This window comes from Hypanus sabinus, chromosome 6 (genome assembly GCF_030144855.1).
Source record: "Hypanus sabinus isolate sHypSab1 chromosome 6, sHypSab1.hap1, whole genome shotgun sequence".
Classification (NCBI taxonomy): Eukaryota; Metazoa; Chordata; class Chondrichthyes; order Myliobatiformes; family Dasyatidae; genus Hypanus; species Hypanus sabinus.
Genome location: NC_082711.1, coordinates 311143 through 332829, shown reverse-complemented (window position 1 = coordinate 332829; position 21687 = coordinate 311143). Strand labels below are relative to the sequence as shown.

Here is a 21687-nt window from a genome sequence, read left to right as displayed (position 1 = left end):
GTCTATCCCTCCTGAATATTGAACATCCCTGGATGTTGAGCTCCCATCCTTGGTCACCCTAGAGCCATGTCTCTGTGATCCCAACTATATCATATTCATTAATAACTATCTGCACATTCAATTCATCCACCTTGTTATGAATGCTCCTCGCATTGACATACAAAGCCTTCAGGCTTGTTATTACAACACTCTTAGCCCTTATACAATTATGTTGAAAAGTGACCCTTTTTGCTTTTTGCCCTGGATTTGCCTGCCTGCCACTTTTACTTTTCACCTTCCTACTTTTTGCTTCTACCCTAATCTTACACCCCTCTGTCTCTCTGCACTTGTTCCCATCCCCCTGCCACATTAGTTTAAATCCTCCTGAACAGCAGTAGCAAACGCTCCCCCTAGGACATTGGTTCCAGTCCAGCCCAGGTGCAGATTGTCCTGTTTATACCAGTCCCACCTCCCCCAGAACTGGTTCCAATGCCCCAGAAATCTGAATCCCTCCCCCTTCCACCAATTTTCAAGCCACATATTCATCTGAAATTTCCTCCTATTTCTATTCTGACTAGCACGTGGCACTGGTAGTAATCCAGAGATTATTACCTTTGTGGTCCTACTTTTTAGTTTATCTCCTAACTCCCTAAATTCACCTTGTAGGACCTCATCCCATTTTCTACCTATATCGTTAGTACCTATGTGCACCACGACCACTGGCTGTTCACCCTCCCATTCCAGAATGTCCTGCAGCCGCTCAGAGACATCCTTGGCCCTTGCACCAGGGAGGCAACATACCATTTTGGAGTCTCGTTTGCAGCCGCAGAAACACCTATCTATTCACCTTACAGTCGAATCCCCTATCTCTATAGCTCTCCCACTCCTTTTTCTTCCCTCTTGTGCCACAGAGCCACCCATGGTGCAATGAATTCGGCTGCTGCTGCTTTCCCCTGATGAGACATCTCCCCCAACAGTGTCCAATACAGTATATCTGTTTAGGAGGGAGATGACCTCAGGGGACTCCTGCACTACCTGCGTACTGCTATGCTGTCTAGTGGCCACCCCTTCCCTTTCTGCCTGTGTAGCCTTTACCTGTGGTGTGGCCAACTCACTGAACGTGCTATTCACGACTTTCTCAGCATCGTGGATGCTCCAGTATGAATCCGATCACAGCTCCAGACGCTCAATGCAGTCTGCCAGAAGCTGCAGCTGGACACACTTCCTGCACACATAGTCGTCAGGGTCACTGGAAGTATCCCTGATTTCCAACATGCTGCAGAATGAATAAACCACGGGGCCAATCTCAGCTGCCGTGACCTACCCAGTTACTTGCCTCAACTTTTGAAACTTTCTTCTTTGAAAGGAACTTACCCAGCCTTACCTCACTTGGAGTGAAGCTCATCCTCAGCCTCTGCTCACCAAAGCCTCTGGAGACAAAGCCTTCCTACTCTGTCCCCCTCTACTCCGTCACCCGCTACAACGTTGCCCACTCCATCTAACTGTTCTCTTTAAATACTCCCGCTGCCTCACGGTCTGACTTAAATGCACTTGCGCAGTCGTGCCCCTGTTAAACTGCCAAAGAAAACATGGACATGCCCTTTTGCCCATCTTGTCTCTCCCATCCTCACTCTCTCCCTCCTCTCCCACCTTCACCTGCCTTCTTTCTCTCTCCTCTCCCACCTCCTTCCCTCCATACTGCCTCCCCTTCCCTCTTCTCCCACCCCATCTCTATCCTCACTCCCCTTCCTCCTCCGCACTTTGTCCAGTTCCCAGGTGCCTGGTGTTTCAGGGAGGGGTGAGTGAGCTGGTATGGGGTGGGGTGGACTGGACTGTGTTTCTACGCCCGTAATGCATGTTCCCGTTCTCAGGGTGTTCCGTCTCCATGAGTTCCTTGTGGCCACTCGAACCGACTACTCACTGCGATTCCGCTCAGGGGTACAAACGGCTATTCAGGTCCCCAGTGTTTCCACAGCAAAGGTGGCTCTGGCTGTAGACGGAGCTGCCCTCCAGTATATCCAGGACCTGCTGCTGTGGGTGGAGGAGAACCAGCGAGGTCTCGACGTGGCTGAGTGGGGTGTGGACCTGCCCACAGTGCAGTCTAATCTAGGCAGCCACCGCGGCCTGCACCAGTCCATCGAGGAATTCCGGCCCAAAATCGAGAGGGCACGAGCTGATGAGGTGAGAAGTCTCACATATACATATGCACATGTACATGTGAACATTAACACACACACACACACACTCTCTCACAAATGCACACACAGACATTTATGTACACGCTTACACATCACACAATACACACATATTCACAACAGCGCATGCATGCTTTTAGACTCTCATCCATGCATGCACAGACTGTGGGCACAAACACACATCACACTTGCATGTGCACACAGATACATGCAGGCACATGCACGTACACATCAGATTCACTTGGAAGATGGGGGGTGGGCGTGATGCCAGATTATTGGGCCTGGTGGAGGAGACATGGCAGTCAGTGGGTGTGAGAACTAATGGCACTGCTTGTCCCACAGGCTCACCTGTCGGCTGGGAGCCACACTGCGTATTGCGACTATCTGAGTAAACTGGACCTTCAGTATGCCAAGCTGCTGGTGAGTGTCTCATTCCCAACCACCTGTCACTTCCCCTCCACAACATCTACTCCTCCTCCTTCCCTCCCCCTCTTAACGCAAGCCGGACCTCCTCCCAACACAAACTGGACCCCTCGCAACACAAACCAGAACCCCTCTCCCAATACAAACCAGAAACCCCCTCCCAGCACAAACCAGGAAACCCCCTCTCAACACAAACTGGACCCCTCTCAATGCAAACTGGACTCTTCTCAACACAAACTGGACTCTTCACAACACAAAATGGACCCCTCTCAACACAAGCTGTACACCCCTGTGAACCCAGACCAGAACCCCCTCCTAGTAGAAACTGGATCCCGCTCCAACACATACACACTCTCTCCACCCAACACAAGCCGAACACCCCTGCCCAACAAAAACTGGACGCACTCCCCCTCCTTATACCAAACTGGACACACAACCCCCCTCCCAGCACAAACTGGACACACCCATTCATTGTCTCCCAACACAAACCAGGCACACACTTCCATTCCTACACAAACCAGACACATCACCCCTCAACACAAAATGGACACACTCCCCCTCCTTATACAAACTGGACACAAGCCCCCCAACACAAACCAAACACACGCACTTCTCCCAACATAAACCGGACAACCCCTCCCAACATAAAAACCAGATCTCCCTCCCAACGCAAAAGCCGAATCTCCCTTCCCCTGACACAAACAGGACACACACCCCTTCCAATACACAACTGGGGCCCCTCACACACAAACCAATTACAAAACCCCATCCAACACAAACTGGGCACACACCTCTCCCAACACCCCACTCCTTCCAATACCACACCCCGCTTCCAACACAAACCGGACACACCCCTCCCAAAACAAAAACCGTATCTCCCTTCCCCTGACACAAACAGGACACACACCCCTTCCAAGACACACTGAGCCCCCCACACATATAAACCAGTTACACAACCCCGTTCAACACAAACACCACCCCTCTCAACACAAACTAGACACACATTCTTCCCAACACAGACTAGATACACACCTTTCCCAACACAAACTAGACACACAGCCCCCAACACAAACCGGACACACACCCACAACACAAATTGGACACACACCCCCAACACCAATCAGACACACACCCCTCCCAACACAAAAGACGGATCTCCCTCCCTCTGACACAAACAGAACACACACCCCTTCCCATACACACCGGGGTGCCTCTCACACACAAACCAGTCACACAACCCCGTCTAACACAAATTGGACACACACACACCCCTCTTCTGACACAAACTAGACACACACCCCTCCCAACACAAACCGGACACACACCCCCAACACAAACCAGATACACTCACCCCTCACAACACAAACTAGACACAAACACACCCCTACCGACACAAACTAGACACACACCCCACTCAACACAAACCGGACACCCCCCCCCCAACTCAAACCGGACGCACACCCACCCCACACAACACAAACCAGACTCACACACACCCCTCTCAATGCAATCTGGACACAATCCCTCCCAACACAAAAATTGGATCTCCCTCATTCCGACAGAACCAGGACACACGCCCCTTCCAATACACACCAGAGCCCCCCACACACAAACCAGTCTCACAACCCCATCCAACATAAACTGGACACACACCCCTACCAACACAACTCAGACACGCACCCCCCCAACACAAACCAGGCAACACAACCCTCCCAACACAAACTGGGCACGCACCCTTCCCAACACAAACCAGACATGCACCTTTCCCAACACAAACCGGGCACACCCCCCCACCCTAACATAAAACCACCATTCAGTTCCCCACAGCAGGTGCACACCTCAGCTCCACACTGCATTTCAACCCGAAATCTTGCTCCCTTCTACACCCTGGCCCAGTCTAACCCACATGCACCTGTATCACTCACCGACTCTGGTTTCTCACCAGAACTCCTCCAAGTCACGCCTTCGTCACCTAGAGAGCCTCAACACATTTGTTTCCATGGCGACCAAGGAGCTGATGTGGCTCAACGACAAGGAGGAGGAGGAGGTGAAGTACGATTGGAGTGAGCGCAACACCAACATAGCTGCCAAGAAGGACAACTACTCGGTATGGGAGTGGCAGGGGCAACCAACTGTCTCAGTGTGACTGTTGATGTGAACTTTGGGTGCCAATGTGAGTGTATGTGTGATTTCTATGGGTGCGAGTCAGTGGGTGCCGTATCAGTAGGTGTGAGCTCTGTGACTACAAGCTCTCTGCGGGTGCCACTTCCATGGATACGATCTCGGTGGTTGTGAGTTTCACGGGTGAATTTACACACTGTGTTTCGTAGGGCCTGATGAAGGAGCTGGAGTCCAGGGAGAGGAAGGTGAGCTCCATCCAAAACATGGGAGAGAAGCTGCTGAGAGATGGACATCCAGCCAAGCAGACAATCGATGTAAGCTGTTAACCCTCACCCCACTTTCCTTTTCTCCTTTAGGTTGTCCCTCTCTGTTCACAGTCCCTTACTCCATTCCACTGTCCCCTCATCCTGTTCCACTGTTCCCTCACCCTGTCCCACTGTCCACAACCTCCGTTCCATTGTTTTTCACCCCGTTCCACTGTTCCTTCACCCCGTTCCACTGTCCCCTCACCCCGTTCCACTGTCCAAAACCTCTATTCCACTGTTCCCTCACCCCGTTCCACTGTCCACAACCTCCGTTCCCTGTCCCCTCCCTCTGTTCCACTATCCCCTCCCTCACCCTGTTCCACTGTCCCCTCACCCTGTTCCTTCCGTCCGTTCCGCTGTCCCCTCACTCCAGTCCAGTGTCCCCTCCCTCAGGTCCAGTGTCCCCTCTTTCTTTTCCTCTGTCCCTCTGTGTGTTGAACTGTCTCCTCTGTCCATTCGAGAAGACCATACGATATAGAAACAGAATTAGGCCATTTGGCTCATCGAGTCTATTCCACCATTTAATCATGGCTGATCCAATTTTCCTCTCAGCCCCAAACTCCTGTCTTCTCTCTGTATCCCTTCATGCTGTGATCAGTCAAGGAGCTATCAAACTCTGCCTAACATAACCATGGCCTGCACAGCTGCATGTAGCAAAGAATTCCACAGATTCACTACTCTGTGGCTATAGAAATCCTTTCTCTTCTCCATTGTAAAAGGATGCCCCTCTATTCTAGACTGTGTCCCCTGGCCTTAGACTCTCCCACCATAGGAAACATACTCTCCACATCCATTCTATCAAGGCCTTTCACTAGTCAATAGGTTTCATTTCGTTCTCCCCTTATTCATCTGAATTCCAATGAATACAGGCCCAAAGCCATCAAACAGTCTTCATATGACCAGCCATTCAATCCTGGAATCATTTTCATGAACCTCCTTTGAACCCTCTGCAGTTTTAGCACATCCTGTGTAAGATAAGGGACCTAAAACTGCTCACAATACTTCAAGTGAAGTCTCACCAGTGCTTTATAAAGTCTCAACATTACATTCTTGCTTTTATATTCTAGTCCTCTTGAAATGAATGCTAACATTGCATTTGCCTTCCCCACCACAGTCTCAACCTGCAAATTAACCTTTAGGGAATCCTGCACAAGGACTCCCAAGTCCCTTTGTACCTTAGTTTTTTGTATTTTCTCTCCATTAAGAAAATAGTCAACCCTTGCATTTCTTTTACCAAAGTGTCTGACCATTCACTTCCCAACACTGTATTCCATCTGCCATTTCTTTGCCATTTTCCTAATCTGTCTATTCTTTTGTAGCTTCCCTATTTCCTCAAAACTACATGCCCCTCCATCTTGTCTGCAAACTTTGCAACAAAGCCGTCAATTCCATCATCGAAATCATTGACATACAACATAAAAAGAATCGGTTCCAACACAAACCCCTGTGGAACATGACTGGTCACTGGCAGCCAACCAGAAAAAGCTCCTTTTATTCCCACTCTTTGTCTCCTGCCAATCAGCCACTGCTTTATCCATGAGTGAGTCTTACTTCAGTGGTGGGCAAGTGTGAGTTTTAACTTCAGTGGAGGGTAAATGTTGGAGAAGATTCTGAGAGGCAGGATTTATGAGTATTTGAAGAGACATAATCTGATTAAGAATAATCAGATCATGGTTTTGTCAAGGGCAGGTCATGCCTTACAAGCCCGATTGAATTCTTTGAGGATGTAACAAAATCCATTGATGAAGGTAGAACAGTGTATGTAGTTTATATGATTTCAGTAAGGCATTTGATAAGGTTCCCCATGCAAGGCTCATTCAGAAAATAAGGAAGCATGGGATCCAGGAGACCTTGCTTTGTAGATCCAGAATTGGCTTGCCCAAAGAAAGCAAAGGATGGTTGTAGATGGTTCATATTCTGCATGGAGGATAATGACCAGTGGTGTTCTGCAGGGACCTGTTCTGGGACCCCTTCTCTTTGTGTTTTTTTATAAATGATGTGGATGAGGAAGTAAAAGGGTGGGTTAGTAAGTTTACTGATAACACAAAAATTAGGATTATTATGGATAGTCTAGAGGGTTGTCAGAGGTTACAGTGGGATATCAATAGGATGCTGAACTGGGCTGAGATGTGGCAGATGGAGTTCAACCCAGATAAGTCTGAAGTGGCTCATTTTGGTAGGTCAAATTTGAAGACAATATAATAATGGTAAGACTCTTGGCAGTGTGGAGGATCAATAAGGTTTTGGAGTCCATGTCGATGGGACTCTCAAAGCTACTGTGCAGGTTGACAGTGTTGTTAATAAGGTGTATGGTGTGACAGCCTTCCTCAACTGTGGGATTGAGTTCAAGATCCATGAGGTGATGTTTGCTAGACCCCACTTGGAGTACTGTGTTCAGTTCTGGTCACCTCACTACAGGAAGGATGCTGATACTATAGAGAGAGTGCAGAGGAGATTTACAAGAATGTTGCCTGGATTGGGGAGCATGCCTTATGAGAATAGGTTGAGCAAACTTGGCCTTTTCTCCTTGGAGTGACAGAGGATGAGAGGTGACCTGATAGAGGTGTTTAAGATGATGAGAGGCATTGATCATGTGGATAATCAGAGGCTTTTAGTAGGGCTGAAATGGCTAACATGAGAGGGCACAGTTTTAAGGTACAAGGGGGATGACAGAAGTAATTTTTTCACACAGGGAATGGTGGGTGCATGGAATGCACTGCCAGCGATGGTAGTAGAGGTGGATACAATAGGTCTTTTAGGAGACCCTTAGATAAGTAAATGGAGTTAAGAAAAATAGTGGGCTATGTGGTAGGGAAATTGTAGACAATTTCTAGAGTTGGTTACATGGTCGGCACAACATTGTGGGCCAAAGGGCCTATAATGCGCTGTAGATTTCTATGTTCTTGTTCATGCTAGAATCTTTCCTGTAATGCGCATGCTCATAGCTTGTTAAGCAGCCTCATGCATGGCACCTTGTCAAAGGCCTTATGAACATCCAACTGCACAACATGAACAGTGAAGACATGCAAAATAGTTATTCAGTTTGTCCCCTACTGCTACCTCTCAAGCATTGTTTAACAGCAGTCCGATATCCACTCTCGTCTCTCTTTTACACTTTATGTATCTGAAGAAATATTTAGTATCCTCTTTAATATTATTGGTTGGCTTACTTTTGTATTTCATCTTTACCTTCTGAGTACCTTTTTTAGTTGCCTTCTGTTGGTTTTTAAAAACTTCCCAATGTAATAGGAAGGTGAGAGTTGATATTGGACCACTGGAAAATGATGCTGGTAAGATAGTAATGGGGGACAAAGAAATGGCAGATGAACTTAAAAAGTATTTTGCTTTGGTCTTTACTGTGGAAGACACTAGCTAGAAACATAGAAAGCCTATGGCACAATGCAGGTCCTTCGGCCCACTATGCTGTGCTGAACATGTACTTATTTTAGAAATTACCTAGGATTGCCCATAGCCCTCTATTTTTCTAAGCTGCATGTACCTATCCAAGAGTGTCTTAAAAGACCCTGTCGTATCCACCTCCACCACCGTCGCTGGCAGCTCATTCCATGCACTTGCCACTCTCTGCGTAAAAGAATATAAGACCATAAGACATAGGAGCACAATGAGGCCATTCATCCCATCGAGTCTGCTCTGCCATTTCATCATGTCTGATCACTCTCTCCATTCCATTGTCCCCTCTCTCCATTCTACTGTTCTCTCTCTCTGTCCATTCCACTTCCATCTCTCCATTCTACTGACCTGCTGCTGCTGAACTCTTGCTAAACATATTTAAACATCTTCCTATTGCTATCAATTCCTTTCTCTTCAGCTGATGTTTGCTCACCTAGCCAACTTCAGTTAGATCATGCCTAATTCCCCCAAAACTGCCCAGTTCAGGGCCCTGTGGCCTTATGAGAAAAGGGCAGGTAGAGATATGATCAGTTGAAGTGGGGAACCACATTTATTGATCCTTCCTGAGTAGCGTTGTGAAGGTGGCAGCCATGTCTGTGGTCAGAGCGGGGGGTGCGGGGAGGTGGGCAGGTAGCAGAGACAAATGGCCTGTTGCTGCTCTCTCATTCTGGTCTTTGACACACCCATCTTGTGTTGCCAGGCTTTTATGGCAGCTCTGCAGACGCAGTGGAGTTGGATACTGCAGCTATGCTGCTGCATTGAGGCTCACCTCAAGGAGAACACAGCCTACTTCCAGGTATGTGCACTGCTCTCCATAGAGAGGAGGGGTGGGTAAGAGCCATAGTGGATGAGTGGAGGTGAGTCAGAAGAAGAACTCAGAGGGAAGTTGTCACACTGTGGCTGAGTGGTGATGGGTTGGGGGGAATGGGTCTGGCACACTGGATGAGTGGTGATGGATTGAGGGGGAGCGGGTCTGGCACACTGGTGATGAATTGTGGGGGGAGAGGGTCTGGTACACTGGATGAGTGGTGATGGGTTGTGGGGGGAGAGGGTCTGGTACTGGATGAGTGGTGGGTTGTGGGGGGAGAGGGTCTGGCACACTGAATGAGTGGTGATGGGTGGGGGAGAGGGTCTGGCACTGTGAATGAGTGGTGATGGGTGGGGGAGAGGGTCTGGCACACTGGATGAATGGTGATGGGCTGGGGGGAGAGGGTCTGGCACACTGTGGATGAATGGTGATGGGCTGGGGGGAGAGGGTCTGGCAAACTGGATGATTGGTGATCGGCTGGGGGAGAGGGTCTGGCACACTGTGGATGAATGGTGATGTGTTGGTGGAGAGAGACTGGGGGGATGGGAGTGGTTGGCATGCTGTGGATGAGTGGACATGGGTCAGGAGGAGGTGTCGGGCAGGGGCCAGAGAGAGAGACTGAGGTGAGGTGCTGTGGGAGAGGCCGGCATGCTGTAGATGAGTGGAGATGTATGTGGTGTTTGAGATGGCAGTGGCCAGGCACTCCAGAGTTTGTTGGGATGCCAGGGCAAGTGTTATGTTAACCATATAACAACAATCACAGCACGGAAACAGGCCATCTTGGCCCTCCTAGTCCGTGCCGAATGTTACTTCTGTTTAAATGTACCATGTGTTATAAACAAACACGTCTTAACCTAGCCATGTGCTGGAACATTCTGGCAGTCCTGCGCATGCTCAGTGCTCTGTTCAATCATGTGCTGGCACATCATTGCACGTGATATCACCACATCATCCTTAAAAAGAAAAAAAAACAATTAACAGTGTTAATCAAAACACTTCTATATCAGATAACTGAAACTCTGAAGTTGACTCTGTCTTAAGGTCTTTGTGATTTCTTCTTAACACTGCTCCCTCCTCTGTTTGGAACATGTATGATCTGGTCTGTGTCCATGTGTTCATTTTATCTTGTATCCTCACTTTGTCTCGTCCTTCAGACAAACATCTCCTTAGATCAGTCAATTCACTTTCCATTTCCATTTGTAATGAAATACAAACCTTCTTTTCTTCATTTAAGTCACATGTGCTTTCACTTTTTCCTTATACTGTGCCCACTGTGAACGTTCTTGCTCTAGACGGTGATGAAACTGAATCTCATTCTCTCAGTGTCTCTTTCATTATTGCTTGCATTGAAGCAAACTCCTCTTGCCATTGCTTTTTCAAATCATCAATTGCCTTCTGTTTGGTCGTCTCAGACACTGCAGCTACTGCTTTTATATTTTCCGTGTCAGTATTTGCCTCCATGAGCTGGACCTGCAGTTGAATTACATCACCTTCTGCTGACTGTAATGCAACATTCTGTCACTTCAGCTCTGTGTCACTATCCAAGACTAAAACTCTTTTAACCAAATTTAAGTCTTTCACAAGCAGATAAACCTAGAATTGACTGTACACTTTTTTGGCATGAACGCAAGTGAAAGTGTATGCATAATATTTTTGTGTGATACATTTGCCATGCATGTTCCTTTAATTGGAATGTCTAACTTAGATCTTGGCTTTAAAGCGTTAAACTCAGATTCTCCAAGAACATTTACTTGCGCTCCAGTATCAAGTTTAAACAGAATATTGTTTTGATTCACTTGCAATGGAATAGTCCAATCATTCTTATTTTGTTTATTTTCACGAAGTGCATCTATATAAAACTCCTCATGTTCATCTTCAATCACAGCATTTACTTGTTTCATTTTATTTTCCTTCTTTCTACTTTTACAACAGCATGAAAAATGGTTAATCTTACCGCAGCCATTGCAAATTTTGCCTTATGTGGGACACTGATTTGGACAACGTTCCAGTGCACAGTGATCACATGACATTTTTCTTTCAAATGCTGCCTTGCTCTCTGTCAGTTTTGTCGATGTATTATTGTATTTCTTGATATATTTGCGCTTTTTTACAGCACTTATATTGCAGTTTTCGACAAAAAGCTCTTCAGCCTGTAACATCACAGTCTCAGAAGCTTTGCAAAGTGCCAAAGCTTTTTCAAAATTTAAATCTTGCTCTCTCAACAGCCTTTCTCTCAGAGCATTATCTTGAATGCCACAAACTATTCTATCTTTAATGAGAGAGTCCGTGAGCAATCCAAATTCACATTCTACTACACTTTAACTCAGTATCATACTGATCAATTGTTTCAGCAACTCTGTGCACACGTGAAGAATTTATATAGCTTATATGTTAAATTACGCTTAGAACATAGAACATAGAGTAGTACAGCACAATACGGGCCCTTCGGCCCACAATGTTGTGCCGACCCTCAAACCTTGCCTCCCATATAACCCCCCCACCTTAAATTCCACCATATACCTGTCTAGTCACTTCACTAGTGTATCTGCCTCCACCACTGACTTAAGCAGTGCATTCCATGCATCAACCACACTCTGAGTGAAAAACCTTCTAATATCCCCCTTGAACTTCCCTCCCCTTACCTTAAAGCCATGTCCTCTTGTACTGAGCAGTGGTGCCCTGGGGAAGAGACGCTGGCTGTCCACTCTGTCTGTTCCTCTTAATATCTTGTACACCTCTATCATGTCTCCTTTCATCCTCCTCCTCTCCAAATAGTAAAGCCCTAGCTCCCTTAATCCCTAATCATAATCCATATTTTCTAAGCCAGGCAGCATCCTGGTAAATCTCCTCTGTATACAAAGTACTTAGGTATACAAAATGTTTCAAATCTGTCCATTATCAACTTTAAATTGAAATTATCTCCATCTTCAAAGACAAAATTATTATATACCTCTACTGCATCATTCCCAATTACATGGAGCAAAAGTGCAGCTTTGTATTTTTGAGATTTTTCTTCAGAATCGATCGCTGATAAGTACAGTTCAAACTGTTGCTTGAATATCCTGCAGTTCTCAGCTACATTGCCAGTCAGTTGAATTTTTGGTGAGGGTTGAAAACCTTCCATTTTACCGTTTACAGTTCAAACTTTTTTCTTTTCTTTGTAATTTATTTTTTATTGAAGTTCATCATCAAACATTTCCATAAGATGTACTTCAGATATTGTACATGTATATCATATAGTCATATATGCCACAAATCACAATATTTATCTGAGGTATACACTTCTAGAAAAGAGAGGAAAGAAAGAACAAGCGAAAGGAGAAGACTATGTACATCAAACTTTTATCTTCTCTTTTTTTTGCATTATCTTCATTTCTTGATTCTCGATTTTCCCGTATTATTCTTCCAGAACTACTTCTGACACCATGTTATGTTATTTCAGTTTAAACGTACTGTGGGTTAACAGTGAAGAATCATATTCTGGAAAAATTAGAGAACATTTATTTACAGTAATAAACAAACACATCTTAACCCAGCCTCATGCTGGAACATTCTGCAATCCTGCGCATGCTCAGTGCTCTGGCCAATCAAGTACTGGCTCATCATTGCACGTGATATCACCACAGCAGGCAGCATCTGTGGAGACAAGAACAGTTAACAATTCAGGATCCAGACTTTCACGGGGACCAGAATGATGGAAAATGAGTTATCTGAGGGTGTTTCCTGTTCCCAATTCTTCTCCAGAAGCTGGCTGACCTGCTGGGTGTTTCTTGTATTTTCTGTTTCCAGTTCAGCTATCAGTGAAATAAAACTCTCCAGGTACTCCATCAAAAAAATTCTCACAAAAAAAAAATCGAAAACTAAACATGGAGACAACAGTTCAGAGACTGAGATACATTGTCCTTGTCCAGGAGGTACAGGGGAACTTCAGGAACAAATTCTAGTACTTGGAACACTGATTATTTAATACAAAGGTGTGAGAGGGTGTGAAAGATTCTTGAGGTGTTGAGCAAGGGAGAAACCGGAGAGCAGGATGAATTATGTGAATGAGGCTGCAATTTTCTGTGAGACGAGGTTGAGAATGGGGCCTTGGGAGGATGGGTAGATTAGGAAGGATGACAGAGGAGTGGAGCTCATGGTTCACAGATGTGGGGGAGTCATGTTGTATGATTACACACTGACCTCTCTTGAACTCTCTGCAGTATTTTGCAGATGTGAAGGATGCAGAGAATTTTCTCAGGAAGCTTCAGGAGACAATGAGGAAGAAATACACGTGTGATCGATCCCAAACAGTGACCCGACTCGAGGACCTGCTGCAGGATTCCATTGTAGGTCACCCTGAACCTCCTGACAGCCCATATATGTCAGAACCCCCGTCACACTCAGCCTCCCAGTCATTGCCAACCACCGTCACCCTCGCCCCACCATCACCCATGCCCCCTTTTCACCCTCGCACTCCATCGCCCTTGCCCCTGCGTCGCACTCGCTCCCCCATTGAACTCGCCCCCCATTGCCGTTACACTCATTCCTCTTCACCCCCGTTAATTTCACTCCCCTTCATACCCACCTGTCACATACACATCACACTTAGTGCCTGTCACATCTCCTGTCACGCTCTCTCCCCGTCACACTCACACCTGTCACCTGTCTTTGTCACACGCTTCCCATCACACCGCACTGTCACATTCACTCCCCGTCACACCTGTCACATTCACTCATTGTGACGCTCATGCTCCGTCATCTCCTGTCACATTCACTCGTCACCCTCTTGTCATACTCACTCCCTGTCACCCAGATCACACACACCCTGTCACACACATTCCCCATCTTAGCTCTGTCACACTCACTCCTTGTCACATTCACTACCTATCACCCTGACACTTGCCTCACTCCTTGTAACATGCCTGCTGCTTATATTGGCTTCAGGGCGAGAAGGAACAACTCTCAGATTACAGAGCACACCTGAACGGCCTGAGCAAACGGGCAAAGACCATCATCCAGCTAAAGCCTCGTAACCCAGGGCATCCTCTGAAGGCGAAGCTGATGGTCCAGGCAGTTTGTGACTACAAGCAAATGGAGGTGAGGGGAGAGAGGGGAAATGTAGGGAAAGGAGGGAGGGAGGATGAAACAGGTGAGGGGGAGGTAGAGAGGAGGGAAGGGATGAGGAGAGGAGGGAGGGAGGGGGTGGGAATGGGAGGTAGAAAGTGGAAAGGGTGTGGGGGAGGAAGAGATGTGAATGTAGCAGGGGAAGGGAGAAGGAGAGAATGGGAATGGAAGGGAGGTGAAGGGGAGTTTGGGAGTTGGGTAGAGATGTGAAAGAGGATTGAGGGAGAGGGGAGGGGAGAATGGGGAGAGATGAGGAGGGTGAGAGGAGAGTGGGAGTTGGGAAAGAGTGAGGGAGAGGAGAGGGCTGAAGTAGGGGCAGAGAGGGGGGAAACGGGAGCATGGCAGGGTGAAGGAAGGGTGGGAGTTGGGAAAAGGGGAGGAAGAAGGGGGAGTAACCCTAACCCTAAAGGGCAAGAATGGGGGAGAGAAGGGGGGAAGCAGGAGACAGTGTATTGGGTGAGAGAGGAGCAGTGTTCTAGGACCCTGTGAGTGTTGAACTGTGTTTTGGACACCCAGATTACAGTGAATAAAGGAGATGAGTATGTCCTCGTTGACAACAGCCAAGCATCGAAGTGGAAGGTGGTGAGTGGGTCAGGGAGCGAAGCTCTTGTTCCGTCCGTCTGCTTTATGGTGCCCCCCACAAACAAAGAGGCTCTGGATGCAGTGAGCAGGTAAATATGCCCCTCCCTCACACGCTTCCTCAGACACTCCCACTCTTCTACCCTCTATCTGGTGTTTGGGCAGTACATGAACAGGCAGGGAATGGAGGGAGTGAGAGAGAATAGGACTAATCAAGTGTGACAGTGAAAAGTGTATGGAACTGGAGGAAATAGAGGAGGTACTTAATGAATACTTTGCTTCAGTATTCACTACAGAATAGGATCTTAGTGATTATAGAATGACTTGCAGTGGACTGAAAAGCTTGAGAATATAGATATTAAGGAAGAGGATGTGCTGGAGCTTTTGGAAAGCATCAAGTTGGATAAGTCACCGGGACCGGATGGGATGTACCCCAGGCTACTGTGGGGAACAAGGGAGGAGATTGCTGAGCCTCTTGCAATGATCTTTGCATCATCAATGAGGACGAGAGAGGTTCCAGAGGATTGGAGGGTTGTGGATGTTGTTCCATTATTCTAGAAAGGGAGCAGGGATAGCCCAGGAAATTATAGACCAGTGAATCTTACCTCAGTGGTTGGTAAGTTGATGAAGAAGATCCTGAGAGGCAGGATTTATGAACATTTGGACAGGCATAATATGATTAGGAATAGTCAGCATGGCTTTGTCAAGGGCAGGTCATGCCTTATGAGCCTGATTGAATTTTTTGAGGACATGACTAAACAGATTGATGAAGGTAAAGCCGTAGATTTAGTGTATATGGATTTCAGCAAGGCATTTGATAAGTTGCAGCTATATAGGACCCGGGTCACACCCCACTTGGAGTACTCTGCTCAATTCTGATCACCTCACTGCAGGTAGGACGTGGAAACCATAGAAAGGGAGCAGAGAAGATTTACAAGGATGTTGCCTGGATTGGGGAGCATGCCTTACGAGGATAGGTTGAGTGAACTCGGCCTTTTCTCCTTGGAGCGACGGAGGTTGAGAGTTGACCTGATAGAGGTGTACAAGATAATGAGAGGCATTGATTGTGTGGATAGTCAGAGGCTTTTTCCCAGGGCTGAAATGGCTAGCTCGAGAGGGCATAGTTTTAAGGTGCTTGGAAACAGGTATAGAGATGTCAGGGGTAAGTTTTTTATGCAGAGAGTGGTGAGTGCGTGGAATGGGCTGCCGGCAGCAGTGGTGGAGGCAGAAATGATAGGGCCTTTAAAGAGACTCCTGGATAGCTACACAGAGCTTAGAAAAATAGTGGGCTATAGGTAAAGCCTAGGTAGTTCTAAGGTAGGGAGGGACATGTTCAGAACAGCTTCGTGAGCCAAAGGGCCTGTATTGTGCTGTAGGTTTTCTATATTTTTATGACTTTGCAGACAAATGAGCCGTTTAATTTGATAGTGTGGACAGGGCAGACATTTAAGGCCAAGGGCCTGCCCCTGTGCTGTACTATCCTGTGTTCAGTGTGATGCTCCAGAGGGGTCAATGTGGAGCATTAGATCTGTGTTCACCAGTGCCTCAATTTCTTCATAAGTCTAAAAAAGTTTGGCATGTCCTCATCACCCCTTGCCAATTTTTATCGATGCACCATGGAAAGTATCCTGTCTGGGTACAACAGGGGTTGATATGGTAACTGCTTGGCCTGTGAACAATAGAGACTATAGGGGAGTTGTGCACACAGCTCAGCACTTCATGGAAACCAGCCTCCCCTCCATGGATTCTTGTCTACACTTCTCACTGCCTCAGTAAGGCAGCCAGCATAATCATTGACCCCACACACCCCCGAGATTATCTTCTCCCCCCTCCCCAGACATTCTCTCTCCTCACTCTTCTCCAGACATTCTCTGTCCTCACCCTCCCTAGACAATCTTTCTTCTTCCCCTTCCCAATGATTCTCTCTTCTCCCCCCAGACATTCTCTACTCCCTCCTCCCCACACATTCTCTGTCTCCTCCCCCTTCCCAGACATTCTCCCTTCTCCTCCCTCACCAGCCCCCATCAGACAGCAGATACAAAAACTTGCAAACACCAGTCTCAAGGACTGTTTCTACCCCACTGTTATACAACTATTAAATAGTTCTATAGTACAGAAAGATGAGTGTGTTGCAAGGAGGTGGCTGGTGCAATTCAAGGAGTGGACCCAAGTGCAAGACACAGGCACAGAGACTTGAGATGGAGGCGGACTTGGACATTACTTGGACCAGGCTGGAAATCGGAGCCCTTACTGGACTCGAACTCGGAGCCTGGAACTGGAACATGGAGATGACAACACCAAACAAAGACAGACGATTCATATCTTGGCTCAGAGGAGTGGCAAGCGGCCAGCAATCCTCAGCTAGATACGAAGAAACAAAATTCCCAACTCGGAGTAGCGGCAAACAGCCGGACCTACTCAGCTGGGAACGAGTCGACTAAACCAACCAATGACTGACAATACTGACAATCATGACACGGAGAAGCTCATGATGGTCTCTTATTCTCAGTGGCTCAGAAGACGGTCCCTTACTCTCAGTGGCTTGGAAGAGGGTCCCTTACTCGTGGTGGCTTAGAAGACAAACCCTTATTCTCAGTGGCTCGGAAGATGGCCCCTTATTCTCGGCGACTCAGAACTTGACTCGGGCTAGGAACTTGCAAAGCCTTTCTGCTGAGGTGGCAAACCAACAGCGAGTAGATGTAAGCTGGAGTTTCTATACTGCCAGTTCGAATGAGGATCAGATGCCCTAATCAAGGAGCCCAGTGGAACACAAGGAAAAGGAAATGAACTGAAATGAGTAGTTAACGGACCGGACCATAACAGAGTGTTGACCTCACACTCTATGCTGCTATGACCTTGCACCTTATTGTCTGGCTGCTCTGCACTTTGTAATTATAATGCCATATTCTGCATTCTGTTCTTGATTTTCCTTGTACACTGAAATGAATTGATCTGTATGGACAGCATGCAAAACAGGACTTTTAATGGCTCTGGGTCTGGAGTTTAGAAGAATTAGGGGTATTTCATTGCAACTTACTAAAGATTGAAAGATCTGGTTAGAGTGGGTATGGAGAGGATTTTTCTTATAGTGGGGGAGTCCAGAACGAGGACACAGCCACAGAATAGAGGTACGTGCATTTAGAACAAAAATGGGTTAGCCAGAGGGTGGTGATTCATGGAACTTAGTGCCATATACCTCTGTGGAGGCCAAGTCATTGGGTATGTTTAAAGAAGTGGTTGATAGATTCTTGATTAATCAAGGTATCAAAGGTTATGAGAAGAAGGGTGGAGAATGGGGTTGAGAGGGATAATAAATAAGATCATAAGACTTAGGAGAAGAATTAGGCCATTCAGCCCATCTAGTCTGCTCTGCCATTTCATCATGGCTGATCCCAGATCCTACTCAGCCCCATACACCTGGCTTCTTGTATGTGATAAGCTGTGATGGAATGGTGGAGCAGACTCAGTGGGCTGAATGGCCTACTTCAGCTTTTAATGTCTTATGGTCTTAAAACACTGGACATCAGTACATGACAATAATAAACCAATTTACAGACAATAGGTGCAGAAGTAGACCATTCGGCCCTTCGAGCCTGCACCGCCATTCTGAGATCACGGCTGATCATCTACTGTCAATACCCAGTTCCTGCCTTGTCCCTATATCCCTTGGTGCCCCTATCCATAAGATACCTATCTAGCTACTTCTTGAAAGCATCCAGAGAATTGGCCTCCACTGCCTTCAGAGACAGTGCATTCCAGACCCCCACAACTCTCTGGGAGAAGAAGTTTTTCCTTAACTCTGTCCTAAATGACCTACCCCTTATTCTCAAACCATGCCCTCTGGTACTGGACTCTCCCAGCATCTGGAACATATTTCCTGCCTCTATCTTGTCCAATCCCTTAATAGTCTTATATGTTGCAAAATATTTAGCTGTCCATACAGATCAATTCATTTCAGTGTACAAGGAAAATCAAGAACAGAATGCAGCATATGGCATTATAATTACAAAGTGCAGAGCAGCCAGACAATAAGGTGCAAGGTCATAGCAGCATAGAGTGCGATCATTGCAATCTTATATGTTGCAATGTCAGATCCCCTCTCAATCTCCTTAATTCCAGCATGTACAAGCCCAGTCTCTCTAACCTCTCTGTGTAAGACTGTCCGGACATCCCAGGAATGAACCTCGTGAATCTACGCTGCTCTTCCTCTATAGCCTCTAAATTTAATTGAGAGTGGGCTTGACTTCACTCATTCTGCATCCCATTCAATTCCTCCCTTCTCCTGTACTGCACTGATCATCTGCAAAATCTCTCCTGTTACTGACTCATCTACTGTGATGGCCTGCCCAGACCACTGACCTGGGCTCTCAGTAACACTCCTTTGTTTGGTTAGAGTGCTTGTCATGTCCATACTGGTAACAGAGGAACCAGAGGCGATGTCAACCTTGCTGACGGTATCTCTGCTTTCTGTAGGCTGGAGAGCACACACCAGACCCTGGTGAGCGAGTGGCACAGGCTGCACACTGACATGCAGAGCCTCCTGCCCTGGCTGTACCTAAACCGCGACATGCAACTGGTGCGATCTTGGACTCTGCTGGTGGTGAGTATATCCCTCATCTGCCCCCTCATGTTGTCCCTCCCTCCCCAACCATTCTTCCCCAGCTGTCCCTCCCCACTGTCTGTCCCTCCTCCTCATGCGTGCTTTACGCACTTCACTCACCCTCATCCTAATTTTCACCATTGACGATCCTGCTACCACCCTTCTTGTCATTCTCCTTTATCCACTCCTCCTCCTATCATGTCTCACACTTTTCCAGTCCTCGTCACCTATCTACTTCATCCACTTCTCCCACTCACCCTCTGCCTCCAGTGTCTTCATCCTTGTCTACTCTTCCTTCCTCACCCCTGCCCTCCCCACCTCGTCAAACCCTCCTGCCTCCCCTCTACCATCAACCTCATGCTTATCCATCCTCACTTACCAACTTGCTGCCTCATACTTCCCACCACCCCAACTCCTTGATACGTTACTGCCTTCCACTCAAAATGTCTCCCTGTCCTCCACTCTCCCTCCTCTCCTTCCATGTAACCATATAATAACCATATAACAATCACAGCACGGAAACAGGCCATCTCGGCCCTCCTAGTCCGTGCCGAACTCTTAATCTCACCTAGTCCCACCTACCCGCACTCAGCCCATAACCCTCCACTCCTTTCCTGTCCATATACCTATCCAATTGTGCCTTAAATGACACAACTGAACTGGCCTCTACTACTTCTACATGAAGCTCATTCCACACAGCTATCACTCTCTGAGTAAAGAGATACCCCCTCATGTTTCCCTTAAACTTCTGCCCCCTAACTCTCAAATCATGTCCTCTCGTTTGAATCTCCCCTACTGTCAATGGAAACAGCCTATTCACATCAACTCTATCTATCCCTCTCAAAATTTTAAATACCTCGATCAAATCCCCCCTCAACCTTCTATGCTCCAATGAATAGAGACCTAACTTGTTCAACCTTTCTCTGTAACTTAAGTGCTGAAACCCAGGTAACATCCTAGTAAATCGTCTCTGCACTCTCTCTAATTTATTGATATCTTTCCTATAATTCGGTGACCAGAACTGCACACAATATTCTAAATTTGGCCTTACCAATGCCTTGTACAATTTTAACGTTACATTCCAACTTCTGTACTCAATGCTTTGATTTATAAAGGCCAGCGTTCCAAAAGCCTTCTTCACCACCCTATCTACATGAGACTCCACCTTCAGGGAACTATGCACTGTTATTCCTAGATCTCTCTGTTCCTCTGCATTCCTCAATGCCCTACCATTTACCCTGTATGTTCTATTTGGATTATTCCTGCCAAAATGTAGAACCTCACACTTCTCAGCATTAAACTCCATCTGCCAACGTTCAGCCCATTCTTCTAACCGGCATAAATCTCCCTGCAAGCTTTGAAAACCCACCTCATTATCCACAACACCTCCTACCTTAGTATCATCAGCATACTTACTAATCCAATTTACCACCCCATCATCCAGATCTTTTATGTATATTACAAACAACATTGCCCCTTTTGCTTGCCTTTGATGGATGTAAACCACCCTTTGCAGTTCCGAAGTCTGGACCTTGAGGAGTGCAAACGCCTGTTCTCCAACATCGACATGCGCTATCAGGACTTCCTGCAGCTGAGTCAGGATTCTCACATGTTTGGACCAGACGACAGGCTCCAGACTGAGAGGGAATACAAACTGACGATACAACATTATGAGAAGCTGCTATGGAGCTTCGAGAGAGGTAGGGAGTTACATAACTGCCTGGAATTGATGTAGGCTAGTGAGGAGTCATGTAGACTGTTGGGGAATAGGATTTACTGTAGGGCAGTGAAATAGACTGACGGGCATTCACATACACCAGCCGGGAGTGATGTAGACACCACAGGAGTGTCATTAACTGGTCAGGAATGATTCAGAATCAGGTTTATTATCACTGACATGTGTTGTGAAATTTAACTTAGCAGCGGCAGTTCAATGTGTAACACTTACCCAACAGGCTTGTATATGTCTAGGGGAAAAGGAGATCCAGCCACTCACTACCCCACCTCCCGTACACGCAGGTGCTGTGAGAATCAAGTTTATGCCGTGCGTACACACACAATATCAAACTCACACCAGATACCGTTATGGAATACACTTTAAAGATTTTACTAAAACTAAAAGAGTACTATGCAATACAGTATATATGAAGGAAAAGAAAA

General features: G+C 46.8%; 1 protein-coding gene across 6 annotated transcripts in view; it reads left to right on the top strand.

The window, feature by feature from the left end:
- The window catches only part of LOC132395227 (plectin-like), a 430787-nt gene that overhangs the window by 284625 nt on the left and 124475 nt on the right, over window positions 1-21687 (top strand). For all 6 annotated transcript variants that reach the window (XM_059971513.1, XM_059971516.1, XM_059971518.1 and 3 more), the window contains 10 exons: window positions 1851-2160; window positions 2517-2594; window positions 4543-4704; window positions 4928-5032; window positions 9135-9230; window positions 13445-13570; window positions 14169-14321; window positions 14865-15019; window positions 19401-19527; window positions 21044-21227. In XM_059971513.1, the coding sequence (XP_059827496.1) occupies window positions 1851-2160; window positions 2517-2594; window positions 4543-4704; window positions 4928-5032; window positions 9135-9230; window positions 13445-13570; window positions 14169-14321; window positions 14865-15019; window positions 19401-19527; window positions 21044-21227 (1496 nt within the window). The remainder of the gene's footprint in view (window positions 1-1850; window positions 2161-2516; window positions 2595-4542; window positions 4705-4927; window positions 5033-9134; window positions 9231-13444; window positions 13571-14168; window positions 14322-14864; window positions 15020-19400; window positions 19528-21043; window positions 21228-21687) is intronic.